Source organism: Maniola jurtina, chromosome 17 (genome assembly GCF_905333055.1).
Source record: "Maniola jurtina chromosome 17, ilManJurt1.1, whole genome shotgun sequence".
Taxonomy (NCBI): Eukaryota; Metazoa; Arthropoda; class Insecta; order Lepidoptera; family Nymphalidae; genus Maniola; species Maniola jurtina.
In genome coordinates, this window is record NC_060045.1 from 2,263,136 (window position 1) to 2,286,683 (window position 23,548).

The following is a 23,548-nucleotide window of genomic DNA, read 5'->3' on the forward strand; positions in this document are numbered from 1 at the left end:
TTATTACCCTGTATTAATGTATACCTACTAAATATATTTTCCGTGACAGGAAACACAATGCCAAACTGTGGAGTAGGCGAAAAATATGGCGGCCAAAATGTTGTTGTACCTACATAGCGGCAAGTAGGTACTGGACGGGAGAAGTTTCTGTTTATACTTTAAGGTGCTGGAATGGTAAGCCCACAGCCGTATTTAAATGCCCATATCGTTCATAAATATTTAACAATTTCACACGTCATTCACTTGAAATATTACAATAAAGTCTCTGAATAAAATGTTGCATCATAGTCGCCCCAATCATACGTTGCCAAGCTCAAACCAAATCCTATAGACTCACGAATTACTATAGAGTAGATATATTTAGGCAGTGTATTGGTATCCGTGACGTGCCACATCTTTGTCTTGACCCAAACTCCTAAAGCGCGCGGCAGTCGTTGACCATCCGCCGTCGGGCACCGCGCTACTCGCCCGGTCAGTAACTCGGAAAGTTTACTCGTGCGAGTTGACTGAAAACAAAGTAACGGAAAGTGTGAAAAGCGTGCACTATGGCGTATTCATGGGACAATAGAGTCGCTTTTGTGGTGCGCTACCTTTACGGTGAGTAGATTAATAAATTATTTATTATTTCAAATCTTGGGTTTAGAAACTTTTTTGTTTTTTTTAATGCATCTAAGTCTGCAAATCAATCAATTGTTTTTTTTTTTTTCAAAAAAAAATATTATATACTCGGGATGATGTAAGGATTCTAACGATACCGCATACATCAGAATCTGTTGTTATTTAGAAGTTATGGTGGAATTAAGAAACTCACATACATACTTATATGAACCCTGAAAACGTTACAAATCCTTTTTTTGGGCATTTGTGTCAAAAAGGAAAAACTTAGTAGTGAATACTTTCATATAGACATCGTTAATCATCCAACAACGATGTTATCATTCCAATAGTGGAAAATGACACACCCCTCCGACAATAACAGCCAACGATTAATGCCCCATACAATATGTTCCTACGTGGGTTGAGTACACGATCATTGAGTCAGTTAATTAAACGGTACTTTACAATAAAACTTTTGATGCAAATTCCATGATTAGCCTAATCATTACCATCACTAACCATATTATAAATACGAAAGTGTGTTAGTTTGTTGGTTTCATTTTCTTTTTTCTTCTCTCTGGGCTGGTTTCCGCATTTAAACGTTTCCGTGCGTGCGTTGCCCCTCTCCACTGAAGTCTTCATTCTAGCCATCCAAGCTCGCTCCAGAAGCCGAGTAGACTGCCTAGGTTGCCGAGGGCTTCATGAAGTGTGTTTGTTGGCCTAATGGTTTGTTGGTTTGTCCTTTAATCACGTAACTAGCATCGGCAACGGATCGACGTGATTTTCGCATTATTATAGTTAAGGACCGTTGGAGAGTTACCAGACCAGAGACAATTTAAGAAATTATAAATTCCCAAATTGCCACTGTTGCGAATTGAACCCCGGAATCTCCCAATAATTGTAAGAACACCCTCTATAGACGCAGCGACCAGAAAACTCAAATCATAATCCATCCATACTTCCATACTAGTATCCATAAGTACCTACTAATACTTATTATAAATGCGAAAGTGTGTCTGTCTGCTACCTTTTTCACGGCCCAACAATTTAACCGACTCCAACGTTTGTTACCTACAGAGTTAGTTTATATCCCGGGGACGGACATAGTTAGGCTTTACTTTTTAATTCGGAAAATCAAAGAGTTCCCATGGAATTCCTAAAAATCCATCCGCTTGACCGGTTGTATGAAAGGTACCGAGGTAGCTTGCGTCCATTAACATAAGCAACTTTTTGTCCCGGAAAATCAAACAGTTCCCACGGGATCTTTGAAAACCTAATTTCACGTGGATGAAGTCGCGGGCATCCTCTAGTTATTATTTACAAATCGATTGGGCACCACTCCCAGGAAGCACTTCCTTAGTGCGGTGCGGTGATCAATCACCCGTCAGTGCCACTTTCAATGTATTTATTTCTATTCTATTGATGCTACCTTGACTACGATAGCTAATAAACATTTCATTGGAACAAATAAAATAAATTGACAACTATTTAGGGTCGGCTAGCATGGACAGTAGATAAAAATTATATCCCCCGATTATATCCACTGATGTCATAGAAATCAGTGGATATAATCGGGGATATAATTTTTATCTACTGCCCATGCTAGCCGGGCTGATATAGAATAAATGAAACTTTTCTATTGTAGAACCTCAGCTAGTCCAAATTAGGTAGAGTTTTTGGAAAGACCTACCTTCTGATAGTTCTTCTCGGTAGGGAGGACATTCCGAACTAACATTTGGATATAGGCCTTCCCTAAAAAGCGCCATCACACCCGGTCCTCAGCCTTCCTCATCCAGCCACTTCCCGCCAGCCGCTTTATATCGGCGGTCCATCGTGCTGGAAGGCCTCCCACACTACGCTTGTAAAACGCGGTCTGCACACGAGGACTTTCCGGACCTAAGGTGCTGAAACAACTGGTGCTAAAGCAACTTCAAAGTTGCTCAGCGAGCTATGGAGAGGGTTATGTTAGGAGTTTCCCTGAGTGATGAGATCCGATATGAGGAGAACCAAGGTCATTGACATAGCCCAAACTATTAGCAAGCTGAAGTGGCAGTGGGCAGGCCATGCTTGCCATAGAGGCGATGGCCTTTGTAAAAGTTTATTTGAATAAAAAAAATTATATTCCACTAGAGATGCCCGCGGCTTCGCCCGCGTGGATTTCGTTTTTTTTAAAAATCCTGTAGGAACTCTTTAATTTTCCGGGATAAAAAGTAGCCTATGTCCTTCTCCGGGATGTACCACAAGTCTGTATCAAACAATAAAATCGGTTCAGTGGTTGAGCCGTGAAAACGTAGCAGACAGACAGACACACTTTCGCATTTATAATATTAAAGTTTGGATGGATTGTAATCAATTTTACAATTATTAGGGATCTTTCAGTTTAAAATTAGACTGAACAACCCACTTCAACGTACCAACTTAATAAATCTATGTATATAACCTCCGCCATTTGTATTCATCAATATCATCACCCAATATCTATTTTGTATCGACGAATTAATTATTGCGAGCCAAGAGATTAGTTTGTAATTAGCGACGAGTGTTAACTGACAATGTTAACCGATCAAAAACCTAATGCCAATATGTTTATAAATTACGAAATACAATTACTTATAGTGATTATCGCACTACCTACTACAATCTCAATAATTGTTATAATTGATTAAAATGGCCCTGATAAGTAGGTTGGTACCTACCCATATAATATTTTACCATAATAGCTTCGTCCGTGTGATTTAGGTTTGCGAAAATCGCGTCCGAACTCTGATTTTCCGAAAAAATAAGTTTTTTTTTTAATTTAAAAAAATTAAACTTTTACAAGTATGTACCTACTTTTGAATCGTGACATGTATCTACCACTGCGGAATGCCTTCCCTACCGAGAAGAACCAGTAAGAAATTCGGCGATTACACGTTTTAAAGATTTGATTTACAATAAAGTAATTGCAGTCCCGCGCATGTTATGGAAAGTGGTGATGTGGCATAAGATGAGACGCATTCTAAAAATACCCGCGGTTTGTCGGATCTGTCTTTCTTGACAGATCCGACAGACAGACAAGAACGAAGAGAATGAAGAAGAAAAGTGATTTTGAAGGGGGTAAGACCCTCGCTTCACTGGCTGTCTTGATCTATTCTTAGTAGAGACTATTGTCTACTTTGTGACCGTCGTAAATCCGAGGACATTCTTCCCAGCCAGAATAAATCATTCAAACAGTTCCTATGTCAACTACAATATCATACGGTCCACATAATCAACATAGTGACGCAATGACAAATAGACATAAGAAAATTCTAAACACGTTAATAGTTTGGTTGCGAAAGGGCCCGCTATTGGCAAAGGTCTAGCCATTGTTTACTCATGCTAGCCAAGTCTCAAGTCTAGATTACTAATTTGACCGCTGCGACATTTTAAATGAGTGTACTTTTTAATTAATTCGACTAGATTATTGAGATGGCTGTGATTTGTGAGCCAAAATAATTAATAACGTGAAGTAGATATTACTTCCGTGTCTTTGAGCCATTTTTTTTATTTTTGAAGCGAAGCTTCTATAGCGTGCTTGTGCGTTTGACGACCATAACTGTTAACTTCAATTAGCGTGCCGCGCCGGTTACACATGCTTCCACCGAAAAATGCGCAGAAGCTTCACTTCTTTCAGACTAACTACCCGCTTTTTTTATTGGCAATGTTCATATCATCAACGAATTATAAACGGTGTTCCTAAAAGCTTTTGCATCGTCTACCTGTGATGAGTGGATATAAGGTTCCCACTTTACCGAAGCCCTCCTACGACACCATCTATCTCTATACTCTATAGTCTATATAAATTGAAGTGACTGTTTGTTTGAACAGGCTAATCTTCGGAATGGCTGAACCTATTTTGACGGGACTTTCACAGACAAGTAGAGGATTAACCAAGGAGTAGAGTAGGTTACTTTTTAACTGACTTTAAAGATGGGGGAGTTGCGCTTTTCTACCTATGCACTGATATCTCCGAGATTTCTGAACCGATTTGCGTATTTTTTTTTAAATCGATAAAGGGTCTTTCGGCATTGTTCCATAAAAAATTTGGATTCCAACTCCTGTCCTGATGCTGCAGGGGATCTGACCAATCCACGCGGGCGAAGCTGTGGGCATCATCTTGTATACATATAAATAAATAAATATTTGTATGCGGAAGGATCTGAGAAATAACCTCAATAGGTATCCCAAGAAATTTTATCCGAAACTTTAGCTATGGGTTTTGGATTTATTTAATTACTCAATGTGATTTAATATTTCAGTGATCGTAATTAAGACAGACGTAATGGAGAAATTACAGGCAATAAGATTTTCCAGTTTATAAACAAAATTGTTGCCAAAGAATCTTAACTCTGATTGACTGACGATTGCACGTATTCTCCAATATAAACAGATAGAGTTCATGAAATTTTAAGAAACATAGCTTACCCATATTTTCCAAGGAAATTAATCTAAAACTCATTGTCTCACTATGGGACGATGTCGTGGTAACAATGAAGGAAAACATCGTCAGGAAACCTGCATCATGTCTGAGATTTCTCCACAAAGTCTACCAATCCGTACTTGACCAGCCTTATCCCTTCTCGTTTCGCGGGGAGATCTTTGTTCATTAGTGGGCCGGCGATTAATCTTTCTTACCGAGCACTTACATGAAAGTTTGGATGTAGTTATGTCACAAGGATAGTAGTTATAATTAATATAAGGAAACTTATAATTAACCTTGAATTAACACCTAATATTATAGACTAAGTAGTAAGTACCTACTTCTTATCGAGGAAAATCAAAGAATTTCCGCGGTATTCAAAAAAAAATATAATACCTATCCACGCAGATGGAGTCGTGAGTATTTTAAATAGTAGGTATAGATCGTTTCAACGAATAGCTCCTATGGCGTTATGTTGGCTCCCCTGAATGAAAATCAAATGAAAATAAACAAAATCTGCGTCTTCTCATGCCAATATGGTGCCAATGACTTAGACAGACAGGGGAGCCAACATAACGCCATAGGAACTATTCGTTGAAACGATCTTTAGTAGATAAATTAATAATCTCTAAATAATAAAAAATAAAAATAATCATTCATTCATTCATTCATTCATACTTAACCATAATTTTCCCATTTTCAGATATCGATAACAACGGCTACCTCGACGCCCGCGACTTCCACTGCCTCGCGCTCCGGACGTGCGTGCTGGAAGGCAAGGGCGACTGCAGCGCGAGTCGCTTGCAGAAGTACCAGCACATCATGCTGAGCCTGTGGGAGGAGATCGCGCAGCTGGCGGACTTCGACAAGGTGCCAGACTATGTCGGTTACACAACACCTTATACACTCGCTGTCGGTGTAGGCTTGGCTTTACCTGGCATTGTGACGTAGACTGCGGTATAGGCATGTAGCATTTCTTCTAGATCTTTCTATCTCATTGCAACTAATTTTTCTTTAGTTTTCGTAATTTCTTTTGTTGATGGGGGAGAATCTCCGCGAGAAAATCACATAAACCTCCTCGGTGGCTATCCTTAGCGCACTTCTTCTCTTGTTGATGGGGGGAAACTCCGAGAGGAGAGGTCGGATTAAGTGGGATCCATGTACCCCCCCCCCCCCCCCCCCAGGTGGCTATTCACAGCGCATAATTAGAGGTTCCGTACCAACTTTGCATCGCAACTCCCCATGGAATCATTCCAAGAGAAACTATACCCCTGCCTTGTGTAAGGCTCGGCAATGGCTACAATGCCACGGCTAGCTACCTCTGTTGGGATCACATAAGCACCTACTTATAGATGGAGAAATGAGCGCTTCGGTTATGCGTGCTGGAAGGAAAAGGCGAGTTAGTTGAGTTTCGTCCTAGGCGCCGCCCGAAGACACCTGGAATGGCACCTATACCTAAGCACCAAGAACTTTCCTTCTCAACAAAACGTGGCGCTCGCCTTGATATGTTTAGTAATTTTCTTCTTCCTTCACATTACTACCTTGTAGAGTACGTCCTTAGTAGGTACTTTGTTGTTTAGTAAAATATAAACAAAAACTTGGCGCTTGCTGCGCTCATATGTGTTATTGCCTGCTGAATAAATAGCTCTTCTTTCGACATTATCTATAATCTACCTTTGGTGTCATATATTTCCTCGTCTACTTTTATTGTAGTTAGAAAATAATACTGCCGAACTTATTTAATTATTTTTTTTATGTATTGTAGAAGAATTAAAATGAAACACACTATACATATTGCATGAATATTATTTATTAATATTATTTAATTGCTTAGTAATTATATTAAAAACAATTATCTATTATTCGTAGCTTAATTTATTAAAACACTAGCACGCACTGCTGCAGCGCACGCTTGCCGCTTCTAATTTATTTAAAAAAAAAAATAGATTATTTGTCTATGGTCAGCTATTTCTTTTAGGATGGCATTGTAACGGTGGATGAATTTAAAAATGCGGTACAAAACAGCTGCATAGGACGAAAGTACGAAGATTTCCCGCAGGCTTTGAAGGCATTCATCGAGACCAACTTCAGGATGATTGATATAAATGCTGACGGGATTATTGGTGTTGAGGAGTTCAGATATGACTGTGTGCAGAGGATGGTGGTGGATGACATCAAGGTTATAGATGAAGCATTCAATTCTTTGTTAAATGTGAGTATAAACAAGTCCTTCTATCCATATTTAAAGAACGCTTATAAGTCGGCCAGTTTCATAGGTTATTGGAGTCGATTTTTTTTGAGACGACATACCAATAAATAATTAAAACATGAAAATATTATGTCGAATCAATCACCTACACAACAATATTTTAGTCAGTCATGGCCATGGTCATCAGTAATGGACGAGTGATCAGCTACGTAGGCCAACGTATTCGTAATATTACGCGATTCTCGGAATACCCCGCCAGAACATTTGGCAAATATATTTAGCAATCCATGTCAATGCCGATCCATCTCTGTCGCAATCGCAATCGGCATTAAATCGTTCGCTATCGGGTATCGAACTCGGGGTTCTGGCAATGCTCTGGCTCTGTTTTGGCGTAATATGAAGGTGTCTAATCAATCATCATCTTCAAATTAAGACGCGCTTGTATCGACGAAGCTAAAGCTAGTAGTAAGTGCCTATCCCCGGGATACAAGTTATCCCTGTATCAAATTTCATCAAGATGGAATCAGCGGCTAAGTAGCTAAAAAACAGACGATATATTTTTGTATTTATTTAACAACTAGAGGATACCATCGTCCACGTGGATTTAAGTTTTTTTAAATCCCGTGGGAATCTGGGTAAGGGATGCAAGTACCAGCATTTCACGGTCTATCCGCATTTTTGACAAAAGGTACTTATAGAAGGTAGCTTGCATCCCGAAGACGAAAACAAGCCATTTTTTTATCCTAGAAAATCAAAGTTTTAACGGAATTTTTAAAACCTAACTCCACCTAATTTCTGTGTATTTTCTTTGCTGGTTTTAATTTCGTAAATTTTTACATCCACGAGAAGTAAAAGTTCTCCAATTTAATGCTTTTAACATGACGTTGCCGAGTTAATTAACAAAAGTCAAAAATTTCTGGAGTAATTCCAAAACCATCACGTTAGTGTGCCTTTCTGACTCGTAACGCCACACGTCAGTGTACATCACCGTAATTTTTGTAACCAATAAACTATGACACGCTTTCCTACGTATGGATTAAAATATATACCTAGTGCCAGAATCTTGAGTTTCATGATAATGAAACATCAACCAATAGACGCCCACTGTTGGCCTGGACATAGGTCTTTTGTGGGAACTTCCGCACGCCACGGTCTTGCCCGCGCCGCCGGAATATAGCGGCTCCCTCCGACTCATTTGATATCGTCTATCCACCTTGTTGGAAGCAACGCTGAACTTTCTCTGAACACTGAACACTTACTCTTAGTTCGCTAGGTACCTACTGACCTGACTGTTTTGTATCAAACACGCCCAAAAATAAAAAGCAAAGTTATTTATAACCAATTTTTTGTGATCATTTCGAAATAATAATTATAGTAGCGTGTGACAATCGCCCAGTAAAATGATTTTCTTGATACCCACAGTTCAGTGGGTAAGGCAGAGGGAATCTCGAGCGTTGGCAGCCTACCAACTGGTGCTCGTTAAATTTTTATTATCGTATTGCATAATTTCACGTTTAGATCGCTTTTGTTTATTTACCTAAATACCGAGGTGTTTAAATGTTAGACGTGATTTGATGGATATGTTAATTTTATAGAAATCGAACCTTCCATTTTAAGAAAATTCGTAGACCGTAGTCCGTATTCGACTTAAAAGGTCGAATCGATTAAATTATAATCAGATGTTAGCAATAAAACCAGCTGCTCGATTGCGGTAGAATGACAGCTACAATGTCACGATCGCAATCATTTCTGATTGGTTGACGCTCGCTCACTATTGGCTACAATGCATTGTTGCAACAAGAATACCATAAAATCAGCCAATCACAACAACTGCGATTATAATGATGATTGAGGCAGGTTTTCGGGAATCGAGCTGCTGAACTAATAGCTGCAGCTTATTAATGTGCTCTTGTGGAAAGCGCTAAAAAGCGCAAAATATGAGTAAGCGGGTCATACCGCCGCCCATGGACACATTTTGCAGCACTAAAGAAACTATCTAATTGTTGCCAGCATTTCAGCAAATTTTTAATCTGCCTCTTGATTCTTACCTTGAAACCCAGCGAATAGCACTGGAGTTGGTTTCACAATTGGCATTTTTTTTTTTCACAGCGTACGGCCCGTACGCTGTACTTAATCAATTCTATATCTACCTAGGCTCTTGCAATAATCAGTCTACTGGCCACACTTTTCTCAAACATACTGCAAGCTTTACTGTGGCTTTACTTACGTTCTGATTTAACGTTCCAGGACGACGACAGAAGAAAAGGCGGCATGTCAATCTCTCGGTACCAGGAGCTCTTCGCGCAGTTCCTGAGCGATCAGAGCGAAGACTGCCCCGCCAAACTGCTGTTCGGACCTTTAGAATTATAAGTTATACACCACTCTACTGAGTACCTACCGGCTGAAGGAAAAAGGAAGGCCGGAATAAAAACGAAATACAGTAGCCGGCAAGAAATATTGTACATCGACCTTTAGAAAGGGATTTCGGCTTCGCAGAGCGTTGTCTCTGTCACTCGTACTATTTGTGACGTTTTGTCGGTCTTAACGAAAGAAACAACACTCTACGAAATCGCTATCTCTTTCTAAAGGTCTATGTACAATATTTCCTGCCCCTTACTGTAGCATACTTTGATGCAATCATAAAATAGAAATATTCCGTAGGTTGGTAGGTACGCTCCATTATATAGTGTGATAATTTGATGAAATCTACCGTGGTGGGTAATAAGGCTGGTCTATGGAACATAATACATAGAGTTAAATTCCTGTTAAAAGTAAAACCCGTAGTAAATCTTTAATTTGTGGCTTAAACTCTGAGTAGCATTCATCTTCGAAAGCATTGCGGAAATAGTACCTATTGATTGCATCAAAAATGTGAAGTCCTGCTGACTTCACTTTTCATCCTTTATCTTTTTCCTAGGTCTGTGCGAGTCTAGTCATAAAAATTCGTTGAACTGAAATTATTTATCTATTTATCTACCTTTATTTTTATTCAGTAATTTATTTTAAAATAAGAACTGATGTTCGTATTATTTTTAATTTTGCATGTCAATGCCTGAATGTCAATTCACCATCAAATTAAAAAAAAACAGACATTAAAAAAGTTTTCATTTTAATGGCAACCGTGGTTGGCTTATGTAATAACTTAATAGGCTTGCGCTTGACAATAATCAGGATTCAGGCCTGATAGAAAGCAACGATGTGATCTAGGTTGGATATTCACCCTTGCCTTGCAGCCTGAAGGCAAGAAAAAAATTTACTGAAAGTCAATTATTATGAATCGTGTAAAACTGACCTTTTATCGTGTAAACCCTACCTAAGTAGTCATAATTTTTAAATTCAGGATAGGTACTTACTTAAGTACCTGGTTGAAAATGTTTAAAAAGTATTTACTTAGCCTTTTTATTAGAGTTAGACAGGTAGATAAAGATAGATTCGGATGAAAATACTCGAAAGAACACCCTCAATACTTATGTACTATAAACTGGTTTTAATTTCAGTTTAAAGTATTTCGTGGAAGAGATTTTATGAATTTCAGAATGATATGCGAAAAGGTAAAGTAAGTACCTCCTATATACGTTAATTAATTTAAGGCGTCTTAATGCTATTATTAAGATGCCTAGGTGGTAGGTACCTGACCTATAACATTTAGAAAATCGTAGATATTTCGCTATTTATAAATTTACACATCATAGAAAGTCCCGCTAAAAATACCGAATTCGCCGCATCGACGCGAATGTGGCGTTTAAATATAGATCATTAAATAAAGATGCGTTCTAAAACGCTGTGATATTTCATTAGATATAATTTAAAAATAAAATGGTTGGAAGTGTTTTATTTAAATAAGTACCTACATCTCTAATTATTATTGTTATTTATTATTGTCCGTCCTACTTTTACTCATATTTATTTGCAAGTTTCTTTTTGTGTTGTCTTTTCTATTTTGAAATGAATCACGTGATTTGTTTTTCTGGACTGTTGGTAATGGTATTCCTGTTCTGTATATTTAAAATTTAAATATCAATAATTTTAAAAAATGTTCATAACTACTGTATTCTATTATACCTACAGTCCGACAAGGCTCTTTTGGCACTTGAATGAGGGCGCTGTTATAGCTTCAAGCTACCTACCGACACAGCGAACTGTCAACAAGTGCACTTTTCAAGATGGCGGCTTTAGTTCCGATTTTGGCCACGCGCCAAAAGAGCCTTGTCGGACTGTAATTAAAATAGTCCATGCATGTTTTTTTGGAAATGTGATGTCGATGTGGTCAACCAAAATATCTAGTCATGACGGCGTTTATTTCTTTATTATTGGTGTGAATGTGAAATGTGTATAATTATTTAATTTTAATAAATTACTTATTTAAAAAAAAACGGTTTTTAATCGATTTTTTCTTCTACTGATTTTTTTTTCTAATTTCTGGATCTTACTACTTTTTAATATTAGGTATAATAATGTACCTAGGTATTATTTTTAATTTATACTTGACTAATTTTAGTATTTGATTCATGATTGGCTTGAGGTAATTGAATTAAGTAGGTACATATTGATTCAGTGACCCCAATTAATCCATAGGTCACTGGGTTATATCCGGCTCGAAGGACCAAAATGTACGGGTCCAACCAGTACAACATTTATTCAGAAGTTATGAGGCTCTGCCAGGTGGACGGACGGACAAATACAAATTCATCCAAGTAAACTCGGAAACCTAGCTTTGCTCGGTCAAGTCTTGAGTAAATAAAACACATTGTTTTTTACAGATCATATTTTATTGAAAACGCTAGTACACAGATCTTGCGACAAGTCACTTAAAGCGCAATACACTTTTTAGTAAGTAAAGTAAATATACATTAGTTGGTTAAATTTTGGCCTGCCTACGTGGCCGCCATTTTTTTTTTTTCAAAATAGCAGGCACTCAAAAAACATGTATTTATTAATAACTGACATCAATTATATTTATTAATTAGCAATAAGTGTTTCAAAAATGGGCCGAATAATAACGGAAAAAATTATGTACTTATGTTCAAGTGTTAGGTTTATAATAAACTGAAGTTATATTTTAAAACTCTTTTTTTACATTTCAGACATCACATACAGATGTGAATATGTGTGCAAACCTGGCCACTTCAGCTACGCCAGTTTGTTAATGACCTGTTATCTACTATATACACTATGATAATAAATCTATGACTAAACTAAAATCATAACCCTTCCTTTTGGCTTTGCCGCAGTCGGGTAAAAAGAAAATAGCGGGCATGTGGGCAAGCCAGGCTCCATGCTGGAATATTCAAACCACTTTTCTCTCTGAGTAAACACTTAGGTACTCGTATCGTACCTGCCTAGACGCTAATACAATTTTATGTACAACAACTTTGGAATAGGGTATTTTTAATAATTAATAAACTCGATTACCTAATTACAATTGTTTACTATGGATATGGGTATTTTATTTAGTATTTTTAGACACATCTATATACCTAAACTTTATTTTGGATCTATATTTTATAGTTAAAGTAAACAAATTATATTAATTCATTTTACATTATCTAGCAACAAAATGTTTTTCAAATTTCGAAATCTAGCAACTTTACTTTTGTAACATTTTTTGTCAAGTAGACCAAAAAGGCACAAGCACAAGGCTTTAAAAATCAATTAACAATAAGAAGATTATTTATATTTTAATTTTTTTTATTTCGTCTGATTTTATTAATCCTACTTATTTAATATTAAATTTTGATGCCGCTATATTAGTAACTTATTAAACAATATTAAGCCAATGTTGAAAATTAAAGAACAGCACTAAGTACATAATGGTAAATACAATCTACACACGATTTAGGTATTACCTATTCCTACTATTAATATGACTTAATGTTGTGCCTAATAATGTTATTTATATCAAACTTTTAATAATCATAATTGCAATGGGCCAAAGACCTAAATCCAATTCTGGGATCGAACATTTAATTAATTAAAATTGGGGCAAACGTGTTATTAAATGATTTTAAGCCGGAAACATAGTACCTAAACTTGTGGACACAATCGTGTATTTCCTGTAACAAGAATCGCATCACATACCTATTATACGTGCTTAGAGTTCCCACACAGACTAAATAAAAACGAGGGACGGAGTCCTCGTAAAAAAGGGAAGCACACAGTGAAAGTAAGACGTGTCACTAGGTACCAATGGACTTTTGTTGAAGTTGGCTTCCCAGGCTACTCGTTCACCGCTTTTTTAAAAGTCGAACATTTGTGAATGGTTTTCTTATACTTATACCTATTTATTAGCTTATGGCGTTTTGGTAATAATCAATTAATTTCAAAAGTTTGGTGTACTTACAGAAAAATTTGTCCCCGAAAAAAATATCAAAAATTATGATTACCGTGTACACTGTACATTGATATAAAGTTAAAAAGTTTTCCACCTTGGTCCATAGTTCAGATAATAACATGTTACTGTTACTTTTACATTCAGTCCTTCAGTCAGTATTAATGATAAAATATTTTTTATACTTATATTAAAATATGATGTCTGCTTGATAATAAATAATTGAATACCTAAAATAAAACTTGGAATTTCTTGGCTAATCTAAAAATCTATTTCTTATTTTTATGTACTCGTAATTTCTAATAATATCTATTTAATATACCTACTGCTACCAAAGACTACAGAAAAAATAAAGACATAGTCATGGTGAATCCTGACACTTGCATCAAAGCGATTTACGGTCGGCTTCTTTTATAGAAACCGGCATCTGCGGGACGCCTTCACATTATTATATCCCGTTTACCATCTATCTTTCTGCATGTTATTTGTTAATCGAAGCACATAAATACAATATTTGACTATGTATATAATATTATATCGGATAATAATATGTATAACATCAATTAAAAATGTCTAACACTACAAACTTACTCGTAGATCTATATAGAAGATCTATTATAGTAGTCGTAAAATATCACTACAAATCATAACTTTTTTGAAGTGTAACTTCTTTACAGGTTAGAGCTTCGAGGCACTGGTAAGCGTCAAACGTTAGTACATTTGACGCAACTAACTACATAGCTTTATTTTTCTTTGATTTTACGTCACCATAGCCTAATATTTAACAGATCGTCAATTCGTCGAGGATCAAACCGAGAGTTCCCTCACTCTAACTTTGACAATATACCTATCTACAAAATTCAAGCTGCAGCATTGATATGTCTCTAATATCAGCCACCCGATAACAGGCTTTATAATCACTTTAAGATACAAGCCATTATAGTGCCAAATTGGGGAATACGGGAAGCGAAAGTCGACGTATCAACCAATCGCATGCACTCGCGCCGACTGATCGACCAATCGCGTGCACCCGCCATTCGCCAGCCAATCGCGTCAATGCTCGAGTTGTTTGCCGGGCACTGTACAAGCCTTCGTTTACAAGCTGCGGTTATTTATGACTCGAACAGCACAGCAAAGAACGAGCAAGAGAAAAACTTTACCAGAGCCATTTTGATTTTAATGTTGGTCAATATAAAAAAGATTCACTTCTGATTTTCTAATAATAATCGGAAATAAAGCTTTATACTTACCACAGTTAAAATAATCTACATATTTTTATATCTAGATTAGATAGAAAATTTAAAATATTCAATCAATAAATCTTCTTAGATTTAGGTACCTCTATTTTACTTTTCGAGAAAAAAAGAATTCAACTATAGATTGGCTAATATATCTAGTAAAAAATCAAACAAACACGGCTTAGATCTAGAAACAAAATTACTTTTTTTATAAACATTTTCGAGTCCATTTACTACACTTCACTAGATACTTACTTATTCAATCAGTCCAATTATTTCGCTTGTCTCTGAGATTTACAATTAAGTACCTACTAATTAGCAATTTACATTTTTAACCCCCGACCCAAAAAGAGGGGTGTTATAAGTTTGACGTGTGTATCTGTGTATCTGTGTATCTGTCTGTGGCATCGTAGCGCCTAAACGAATGAACCGATTTTAATTTAGTTTTTTTTAACCCCCGACCCAAAAAGAGGGGTGTTATAAGTTTGACGTGTGTATCTGTGTGTCTGTGTATCTATGTATCTGTGTATCTGTGTATCTGTGTATCTGTGTATCTGTGTATCTGTGTATCTGTCTGTGGCATCGTAGCGCCTAAACGAATGAACCGATTTTAATTTAGTTTTTTTTGTTTGAAAGGTGGCTTGATCGAGAGTGTTCTTAGCTATAATCCAAAAAAATTGGTTCAGCCGTTTAAGAGTTATCAGCTCTTTTCTAGTTTTCTTGTAGAAAAGAAGGTTAGATAACCGTTAGGTTCTTAATATTATGTCAATAGACAAATGTCAAGCTGTCAAGATGGACGTTGCCTAAAATACATTATTATTTATTTGAAAATGATGTTTTGGAAAACTCAAATACTTTGGATCGTCGGGGGTGTTATAAATTTTTAATTTACACTTGTAACTACTTATGTCTATTAATAGAACCTCAATAGCGCAACGGTTAAGGAATAGACTGAATTCCGAAAGGTCGGCGGTTCAAACCCCACCCGTTGCACTAATAATTGTCGTACCCACTCCTAGCACAAGCTTTACGCTTAATAGGTAAGAAAAGGGAAATATAAGTCATGATTAACATGACTTATATTCGTTAAAAAAAGTAGGTACTTACCCAATATTGATTAGATCATATCAAATCATCCATATTTTTAACTAAATGAGCCTGCACTTGACTGTAAACACACCAAGTAGTAAGTGATAATGCAGTCTAAGGTTGAGTGGACCTGTCCAAGTGACTATTCGCTCTTTTGAAGGTTCCAATATTGAAAATTGAAGCCGGAAGTGCGTATTAGAAACGAGGAAGCGAATCTCTAGGGACCCATACTCATATGTTACGAGTCTGTGGAACTCCGACTATACAATGGTGTAAGTAGATCTTTACGATGCCTCGTGGTCTGATAATAAAATCCTTATTCCTAACAAATACCTCATACTACTCTATGCATGAAACACTCATACCTATTTTACGATGACCGCTCAGCCTTCGTTGTAGTAGTGAGTGTACCGATAAGCGTTAACGCAAGGCATAATTAGGGTGGAGTTCACCGACTTTTAAAACGGCTGATTATTAGAAAACCGGCTGATTAAGTGATTTTTACTGTTCACCAGCACCTAACCGAGGTTTGCAGCCCTAAAACGGCCGTTTTACCTAACCGAGCTCGGAAGGGTCGTTTAACCGGGGTTTCCACATTTTTACATCTGTTGTGCCTTTGTGTACAGATCAATTTAGATTATTTCGATTTGTCTTTGCGTCGTTCATTTCAGTAGCGTGCAACAAGTGATTAATGTAATGGTTGGAAATAATTACTTATCTTACTTTCCACTATATTTTGATATTTTAAAACCATCTCTGAACTGATGCGCTTGTCGTCACTTGAAAAATCACTTGTACACATTTTTGGCCCTCCATTTTAATATTGAAATTATTTTAAACACTAGAATCTCTTAAAATCATCTTTAAATGCACGCACAAATAATTACGGCAACACGACAGCAAAAAATCAACAGTCCAACACGTGCAGGACACATGATCACGACTGTGACGTCGGGGCCCCGAAGTTGTAAATTTGGGACGGTTACTACCTGGCAAAATTTAGAACAATAGTGTAGTTCATCTTACCCATAGCGTCGTTGTACTTTTCCAGTTGAAAGTATTTTATTTTATGCTCCTAAATATAGGCGTCACAGTTTGTTGTGTTGAATAGTAATGACAATGTGTCTTCGCTAACGCATTGCGTTTTAGCGTTCGTTCGTAGCAGCAGCGTAGCTGAGAACAGATGGTGTTCCGCCGATTTAGTAACCATGCTACACTTTTTCGTGATGAACAGTAAATATTAAAACGGTTGTTTAAACGACGGTTTCGAAATAACCAGCTGATTTAGCAACCGTTGTTTATGTAGCTTTCGGCGAACTCCAGTCTTAGTGTGCGTAATGTTAACACTACAACAATGTGTACGTGTGCACTACACACACAAACATAGCCAAACTGTCTTCGTGAAATGGAACATCTATCGTGTCTACTAAACTTTTGTTCAGTAGTAATGTAGATATTGCAAGTAAAACGTTCACTTCTACTTCGTATTCAAGTCCTAGTAGCTAGCGTACAGCATTATGCTGAGTTGGGACCTTTCTTTTCGGGTTGTGCCACACATGACACAGTTTATTTCGGCGCTTCTTCTGCTTGAGGCCTTTTGGCTTCAATCCTCAAGTGTTGAGGCCTCGGGATAACCAATCCCTTAGGTATTGGTCATGTGTGGCACACCTTAAAATAAATTATAAACGTTTTTTCTTTCTAATATACCTAATACTTAGGTTGGACTTATATGTAAATCTCAGTAGTCAAGCGAATACTTAGAGGTTTGTTGGGACACTAGGTTTCGTTGGTGAGGTCGAGGCCGCTGCTGGAGGCCTGGGGCTCCACTGGCGTCGAGTCTAGACTGCCGTAGGTGTGGCCGCCTCCCACTCGCCAGCGTCCCCGACGACGGGTTATGCCTATAATGGAAACCTTTATCTTCAGTACAAATGTGTGATTTTAACTATTTGTATAGAGGCTGTATTGGCTACGATCTTTGCCTGATTAAAAAAAAAAACAGTAAAAAAATCCGATCGAATCAGGTAGGTATAATTAACACGTATGACCGGTTTTTTTTTTGCTGATCAGTATTTTGATGAAACTATTTTATTAGTTCTAGTAAGCTTTGAAGCTATGGAGTGTGTATGTACCTATATATGAATGAAAAAAAGATTATGTAACGAAAATTAATGAAAAAAAAATTAAAATGTATTTCCTGTATGCGTGCGCGCGGGTGTGGTAAAAAGCTGGATAGTAAGTATTATAGTTTTACTTTGACTCCACATACTCTAGTATACGTATACCGTAGATGTTTATGATTTTCTACATTACAATCTATGTTTCTTTAGCTGACTCAAAAGAGTAACTAATCGCTTTTTTCAGTAACGCGCTTTGCACGGGCTTTTAGGACGTTCTTAGCGCGGCTATGAAACCGTGAAGTCCATGATACAAGCGAACAACGACTTCTATAGACTGGTGCCATGTTTTGAAGCATGTTCATAGGTGTCGTTTTTACCCAAAGGTGTGTACTTAAACACCGCATCAGTAATTAAGTAGCCTGTGCCACTATTCTCACAAGTTGGTTTGCGCAGAGCACTTTTAAAACTACGTATGATGAGCTTTGCCTATCTGTTGAAAGCAAAAAATTTATCTAGCGGTATCGGTCTGCGTAGACGAAGGACTAATTGCTCGCGAAGGACAAAAATAGGTCATTAAGAACTGTAGTTCTATCTATTGCATTTGCATAACGCACACTATGGACTATTAGTACGGTAAAACACCATAGTAAAAGATAAGGGACTTTTTCCTACACGGACAATAGTCGATCGTTCGCGTCTACCCTAAAGGACCGGGCAAAGCGCGTTTTTTAACCAGATTCTCTGAAATTTCTGCGATCTATTCACCTTTTAAGTCAGCTAAGGAAGAACAGATCATAGTTGCTTTAAGCTATGAATAAGTACAATATTCTCTTACGTTGTTTTCACTTGCCCTGAGCAGACACTATAGGTGGGTAATGGAAAAGAAAGAAAATTACACATTTGTACATTGGACCTTGGATGAATATTAGGTAGGTAGGTATTTAAAGCCGACAAAACATCAATGTTATCTATAACTAATTTTGAAAAATAAAATCGTTTTATTGTAATAGAAACACAATAAATTAAATCTTTGAAACAACCACTTATCAAAATGCAGTGCAATTGAACGAAATGAGAGCTTTAAGATTTTGACCGAAGTTGAGAATTCATTCATCTCATTGGTCAAAAACACATGTCCCGTTAAGTTCTGTGGAAACAGACCTAACCTGCAGAGTGGCAGTCGAGGCGTCCTTTAGATAACAACTAAAACTCAACTTTATTTACTTCAGTCAGTACATTTTGGGTCCATACCATCCCCGTAAGGCAATCCCTGCGACGCGCATCCGTGTTTTATTTTCATATAGCAATTTCAACTCTATGTCAAAGTACATAAAGCTGAGTTTAGGTAGTTACCAAGACGATTTCACTCGGTCTGTTTAATTTGAACTTTAGAGGAGGAATATTAAGGCATCTATTTCTATAGGTACCTAAATACCGTTTCACTGAGAGAGCTCGTGAGGTCGGTCGTGAATTGTGGGAAGGTGACAGCTGACGTAAAAATTAAGGAATACAACGTCGCTGTCTCCGTCCCGCATTCCGAATTCTACCTCATAATACTCTGGCCCGGTTTCCACCTATTAGCGGCGAGGAGTTGTGTTCGGTCGACCAATCAGCTTTTTAAACGATGACGCGATAATTTTTTCGCGAATCGGATTGGTCGTCTGAACACATCGCTCCGCTTAGGTGGAAACAGAGTCTCACGAGCGATCTCAGACAAGCGCCTATAGATTTTTTTGAAGATTACAAAGATTTTTTAATAATTTAAAGTAGCCCACAAGCGTACATGCAATGAGCTGGCAAACAGAGCTGTGCTCATGCCATGCAGAGGTGCTAAACTAAAGCCGAAGACACATTACCGTGGTATGATGTGTTGTGATGTGACACGACAAATGTCAAACAGCGACGGTGCCATATGGTGCGCGCCAAACAAGTAGACCAATCTGAAGTTGCAAGGACACTAAGGTTGAGATCTAATGAGCGTACTTTGACTTTGCTCAGACTTATGACATTTTTAAAACGAGACAGCGTTTTATTGGTGGCGTAAACCTGTCTCGCTTTAACATAATGTTAAGTCTAAGCAAAGTCAAATTACGCTATATAGATCTGTTTATAACCTATTTAGTTATTTTTTTTAATGCTGTCACTTTTTTGCAACTGTTATGCTCTTGCCTAAAAATGACGGCATTACAAAATTTTACTAAATCAGTTTAATAGACCCTGTGCAAGGGTTAGGGATTAAATACGCAAACTTGGCTGAGACATGACTTTGTACAATACGTCATCGTACGCCTCGTATTCGGATTGGTCTACTTGTTCTGCGCACACTAAACATTATAATATAGGACGACTATAAAAAGGACACTATAGTCCGTCGCTCGCAAACCCTAGAGATTTACTCCCGTTGGTTGATCGTCGCGTCAGGTACAACACTCCACAACACAGTAATTAGTCTTCAGCTTAAAAAAATAAAACAAAAACAAATTATAAAAAAGCTCAATTTATTTTCTATCACAATAAGTAGTCGGTAAATTATACAATACATTATTTACTTTTAACCATAACCTTTGGATAATTAAAAGCGTTACCCTCTAACATTAAGTACTAATTTTAAGTAAATATTTTAAGTAGGAGATTCCGAAACCGGTAAACACTCGAAACTATTACAAAAATCGGTTCAAATAACAAAATACAATTCGATTAATAGGTAAACATTAACTATTATATTTTTATTTCAATACAAATATATAGGTACAGCTAGGAACAAATAGAGGGTACTCACTAAAAATCTCAACAATTAATACAAAAATCAGAAACTATTTAGATAAAAAATAGCTTAGAAAAAATTCCCACAGAAAATTAAACTATATAACAGGGATGTAAAAATATTTTAATTATTTTGGTGATAATTTCCTTGGCATTACAGGCGTACCTGCAAAAATAGGCGCCTTTTTTATTTCTCGAAAAAAAAAAGAAATACTTAGTGAGAGAATTAACCGACACCTGTTACAAGAATTAGTTACCAATTTTCGCCCCATTTTTGTTAGTAAACTATTCGAAATAATAAAAAGAATAAAGAAACATAATATGTGCGAAACGCCTACAGACAAAACATTTCAAGTAGCGGCTACATATATTTTATTTGTGTAGATTATAGTTTTACAACCAGGGAGGTACTTACCTTTACTTACTAAACGGCCGAATACAGAAACGCTTATTAATCCATCGCAAATTCTCAGAAATTGTCTGTTAGAAAATCAGATTTTACCGAATCAGACATAGATGCTCTATTTCACGATGACCGTTTTTTTTTTCGCCTGGTTTTACAAAGATTAGCCAATGTCAAGTTTGTAGTTATTTACAAGTTAGGGAAACTATATGTATAAGTATGGACTTCGTCTGTGCCGGCGCTCGCCGACATACGCGCGGCGCCCCTTTAAAGCGCTTCCCAGTCAGCTCCAGCACCAAAAAACACAAAAACCGGCTACTTTTAACAAAAAAAAAAACACTCCAATAAGGCACCACACGCGCGCCAGCAAACGCTAACACAGACGAAGTCCCCCGTTCAGCCTTGTATGGTAGCGAGCGTACGGATAAGCATTATTTGCGTGCGTAGCGTAAACCGTGCGGTCGAAATTAAACGCCACGCACACTATAACAATGTGTACGTGTGCACTCACACAGACATAGTCAAACGGTCTTCGTGAAATAGAACATCTGTATGTGCTTCTGATATACGCCAACCGAATGGTCCTTAGTTGGATCGGAATATCGGAATTTGCAGGGCGCGATCTCTATACATTTTGTACTAAACCTCACAAAACAGCTTCAGAATCAAACCTGGCGGTCAAACTCGATTTTTTTTTAATTTATAGACTTTTTGGCTGCAATTAGAGCAAGTGAGGATGCATCCTAAGATGGTGCGTGCTTGCCTAGAAAATGCCACTCTAGACTTAAAGGTAAGTATATTAAGAGTGATGGGGAAAACTGATGCCGGAAGGGTGTTCCATATCCTAGTTCGAATCAGAAACTACTATCGTACTGTATGTATGTCATATTTGATATGTACTATTATAGATTCACCCTTTTCTGGTAATAATAATATGCGTGGTATGCGGACGGTCGTGGAAAGGTTTTCTGACAGACAATTCTGATAATATGCGGTGGGCTTTGTCAAGTGCACCTCAAATATTTAAAGCACAGTCCACATTGTCTCAACATCCTAAAACAGAATGGGACAGCGAGTGTTGCTGTTTTTCTCGTCTGTTCTCAGTTGTTCCTAGGTGGATGCTTTTAAGACGTCTCTCTACTGAAGCAAAAAGGTAATTAAAATTTAGGGTGCCCTTAAGTTTACAAGCGTTCCTATGTTCGGGAAATTAAGAAGCTAAGAGATTGCAAGCTGAATTCTGAAAATGTAGCTTTATTTTGTCTACAAATTTTCTAAAAATTACTCAATTAGTCGGTTTCTACTTCGAGTCGATATTGTATCGATTTGATTTACTGAGCATAAACTTGAAAAACTTCCTTGGTAAAATTGTTAATGTCTTCCAAATGCTGTGCAATTTATTGACTTTGCTCATACTTGACCAGAGTTAAAACGAGATAGATTGATGTGGTCTGACATAACTATGTCTTTGTCATATTATAGAGCTAAACGAGACAAATTTGTGTCTGTACATAAATCTGTCTTGTGTTACCTGTCTAGTCTGAGCAAAGTAAAAAAGTGATCCTATAAGGGTTCCGTTTTTCCTTTTGAGGTACGGAACCCTGAAAATTACGCTCTATGGATCTCAGCCTGAAAGGCGCCCTTACGTTTGTCATTTAAATAAAAATTTAAAGTGTAGGTACGTCACTGGATGTAAAAAGGATATGTATTGCACTAGCAACAATTTTACTTGTGTGCCCAATGTAGCATATTATTTAGTATAAATAAAATTTGTAGTTTAATTAAATTTTATCATGAAAAATGAAAAATAACGTAGAATATTATTGACATTAATGGGGTAACTTGGTTAAGATTTCATTAAATAAAATTAATCATTAAATAACTTTAAATTAAAACATCTAACATCGATCACATACACGAACTTGAACATCTATTAATGACGTCACACTTAAAGGGGAGAATTTTCGCCACATTTTTATTTTCGAACTACTAGAATTGTGCAATCAATGGAAAGGGTCATAATCTTCAAGCAGTGAGAAAGAGAGAGGCGGAGAAAAGGTTTCTACGCATTGTGATTTGTGACCAGTTGTGGCAAAAAGAGGGTAGGTGGGTTTAATTACTTTTCAAAAATGCTTTTTTAGCGGATGTCTACGTTATAATAGCTATCTGCATTTCGAATTTCAGCCTAATCCGTCCAGTAGTTTGAACTGTGCGTTGAAAGATCTATCAGACAGTCAGCTTTTCCTTTTAAATAATATATAGAGTATCGAGAGAAAGTGGAGAATATTTTATTTTGTGAAGATGGTTTTGATATACTTCAGATAGGCAAGAGCATTGCCTGTCGAAGTTTTGATGAAAAATAATTG

At 37.1% G+C, this 23,548-nt stretch overlaps 2 protein-coding genes across 5 annotated transcripts in view; one reads left to right on the forward strand and one right to left on the reverse strand.

The window, feature by feature from the left end:
• The first annotated feature begins 273 nt into the window (after positions 1–273).
• Positions 274–11,284, forward strand: LOC123873577 (sarcoplasmic calcium-binding protein 1). Its single transcript, XM_045918459.1, has 4 exons — positions 274–597; positions 5,742–5,908; positions 7,017–7,250; positions 9,495–11,284. The coding sequence occupies exons 1-4, from the start codon at positions 546–548 to the stop codon at positions 9,615–9,617; spliced, it is 576 nt and encodes a 191-aa protein (XP_045774415.1). The 5' UTR covers positions 274–545; the 3' UTR covers positions 9,618–11,284.
• A 5,851-nt stretch (positions 11,285–17,135) lies between these two features.
• LOC123873556 (NPC intracellular cholesterol transporter 1) overlaps positions 17,136–23,548 on the reverse strand; it is a 60,131-nt gene continuing 53,718 nt past the window's right edge. The window contains exons 24-25 of one of the 4 annotated variants that reach the window (XR_006797707.1): positions 17,571–17,800; positions 17,136–17,526 (exon numbers count right to left, since the gene is read on the reverse strand). Coding sequence is in view for 3 of the 4 variants with exons in the window: in XM_045918422.1 (XP_045774378.1) it covers positions 17,679–17,800 (122 nt within the window). In the remaining variant the exon portion in view is untranslated. Of the gene's footprint in view, positions 17,801–20,498; positions 20,949–23,548 lie in introns of those variants that run through there. The other 3 variants (XM_045918422.1, XM_045918424.1, XM_045918423.1) reach the window with 3 other exon arrangements.

Bases quoted from the DNA above. Each gene is read 5' to 3' on its own strand.
- LOC123873577 (XM_045918459.1), top strand. From the start codon at position 546: ATGGCGTATTCATGGGACAATAGAGTCGCTTTTGTGGTGCGCTACCTT. The intron at 598-5,741 runs GTGAGTAGATTA...TCCCATTTTCAG, and splicing joins TGTGGTGCGCTACCTTTACG to ATATCGATAACAACGGCTAC. The intron at 5,909-7,016 runs GTGCCAGACTAT...TATTTCTTTTAG, and splicing joins AGCTGGCGGACTTCGACAAG to GATGGCATTGTAACGGTGGA.